General features: G+C 51.3%; 1 protein-coding gene across 1 annotated transcript; it reads left to right on the top strand.

Annotated features, from left to right (window-relative positions):
- Positions 1-1,151: 1,151 nt before the first annotated feature.
- Positions 1,152-1,705, top strand: LOC126548081 (cytochrome c-like). The gene has a single exon (XM_050196177.3). It carries the CDS (start codon positions 1,194-1,196, stop codon positions 1,521-1,523), a length of 330 nt encoding a protein of 109 aa, XP_050052134.1. The 5' UTR covers positions 1,152-1,193; the 3' UTR covers positions 1,524-1,705.
- Positions 1,706-2,053: the final 348 nt, after the last annotated feature.

Below are 2,053 nucleotides of genomic sequence, written 5' to 3'. Positions count from 1 at the left end.
ACTGATTGCACAAAATAATTCAGATACAAAGGCACGGTGGAAAAACTTTTACAAGAACTACAATGGCGATACGTAGGAAATACGACCAAAGAACAACAACATCAGTATACTGGTAAGAAAAAACCGGATCTTGACAGACCCAATACTGAGGTTGAAGTTCGAGTGGAGCCCGATCACCAGGATAAACACGAAATCCGCCCCAGGGTCGGATAGAATGACCAAGAAGTTCCTGAGATATCTCGATGATGAATCTATCTCGGCGCTCACCAACTATATTAACCACTGCTGGGAGAGCAGAGAAACAACTTTATTGGGCCGAGCTCGACATCTTCTTAGACGCCGTCGATGGAAGTGGTTCCCTCTTCACGGGACCCATATGCTTTCCTAGCCGCCTGGCCCCTGGAAATTAGGGCGAGCTGATCTTCCAGGGAGGGGCTGGTTAGCAAGGTCTCCCATCGCTCGGTAACGGTGGATAAGGGATTGGGTAAGGTAGTGGGGCAGGTAAGAGGTGGGGGGATCGCCTTGACAAAATCGCATACTCCAATGACGTGTTGGAGCGTGCCTAACCGAGTCTTGCCGAAATTACATTCCTTCTCGTACCTTTCCGGGTACATCTTGTTTTGAAGGTGAGAGTGCGGGAAGGACCCTGCCTGTATCTGCTTGTAGACCGCTTGCTGTTCTCTGCTAAGCGATTTGTGAGGATCGTGGTTCTTGTAATGGTTCGTAATGTCCCTATAACTAAATATGGACTGTGGCTCACCTTCCTCTACCCGGTGTTCCATCTCTCGGGTGAACTGGTGGGCAAGTTCGCTGCCCTCCAGCCCAGATTGAGCCGATGTCCATATCAACTCAACGTTCCTTTCAGGCACATCGCGTTTACTCTTGAGAATATCTACTGCCGCAAGAGACACCCACCCCTTTCTGTAGCTGTTACACGCCTTTTGCAAGTCAGGGAGAATTCTTCCCACCTTGGACTGCGTGAGCGCTAGCGCTATAGCGGCCTCTTCTGCCACCTCCGGAAAAGACGTCTTGATGGAGGCGCAGGTTACGAGCACATCCCGCGTCGTAACTGCCAGCGTGGCTGTCGATGAAAACTTAGGTAACGAAGCGTCTGTGAATTGCATTGCTTGAATTGCATTGAATTCCCTTGCATTGCTCCGGAGGCAGCGGCAGCGAGTTAACCTTGCGAAGCCATGGGCGATATCCCTAAAGGTGACCCCGAGAAGGGCAAAAAGATATTTGTGCAGCGGTGTGCGCAGTGCCACACAGTTAAAGCTGGCGGCAAGCACAAGACAGGCCCCAACCTGCACGGTCTCATTGGGCGCAAGACAGGTCAATCTCCAGGCTTCAGCTATACAGATGCCAACAAGAGCAAAGGGATCACCTGGAACAAGGGCACGCTGTTCATCTACTTGGAGGATCCAAAAAAGTACATTCCGGGCACCAAGATGGTCCTTGCTGGCCTCAAGAAGGTGCAAGATCGAGCAGACTTGATATCCTACCTGGAGCAGGCCACAAAGTAGAAGCAATGCATTAGAAACACTGGTGACAAGCTTGGGGCACTGCAGCCTCCACTCCTAACCATTGCCATACCCAAGAGTAAATTATCACCATTTTCCATCTGTTGTTGAGGGGCAGTGTCTCTTGCTGCAAGGACAAGTTAGAAGCTGTTACAGGGCCCGCGCTGCCACTACAGTAATAAATGTTTGCAAGAGAGTGACCCCCTCTTCCTCTTCTACTATTTGATGTAAAGTCTCCGTCAAGGCCAGAGCCGCTCTGCGGCCGCCGTTACGACCCGACCTCATGTTTCGAGGCAGCGGCTTACTGTCGATTTTATGCACCCACAACCTGGGTAACGGTCCCGCTTCCTTCCGCTCTGCCTCTTGCCAGCCCAACTTGGCAAGAACGCAACGTCCCGCCGAAGTCTGCCTGAGACGAACTCTTTGATTAGACAGATGAGCTTCTATTAACTCTTCAACGACGTTGTGCTTGGCCATGCCGAGAAGCTTGTCGGTCGAAGAATGCTTCGGCATGCCCAGCGCCATCTTGGTTG

Source organism: Dermacentor andersoni, chromosome 1 (genome assembly GCF_023375885.2).
Source record: "Dermacentor andersoni chromosome 1, qqDerAnde1_hic_scaffold, whole genome shotgun sequence".
Classification (NCBI taxonomy): Eukaryota; Metazoa; Arthropoda; class Arachnida; order Ixodida; family Ixodidae; genus Dermacentor; species Dermacentor andersoni.
Note: the sequence above shows the minus strand (reverse complement) of the source record. Positions and strands in the feature narration are given on the sequence as shown.

What these genes read in the sequence shown, in the direction of transcription:
- LOC126548081 (XM_050196177.3), top strand. Translation starts at nt 1,194, where the DNA reads ATGGGCGATATCCCTAAAGGTGACCCCGAGAAGGGCAAAAAGATATTT.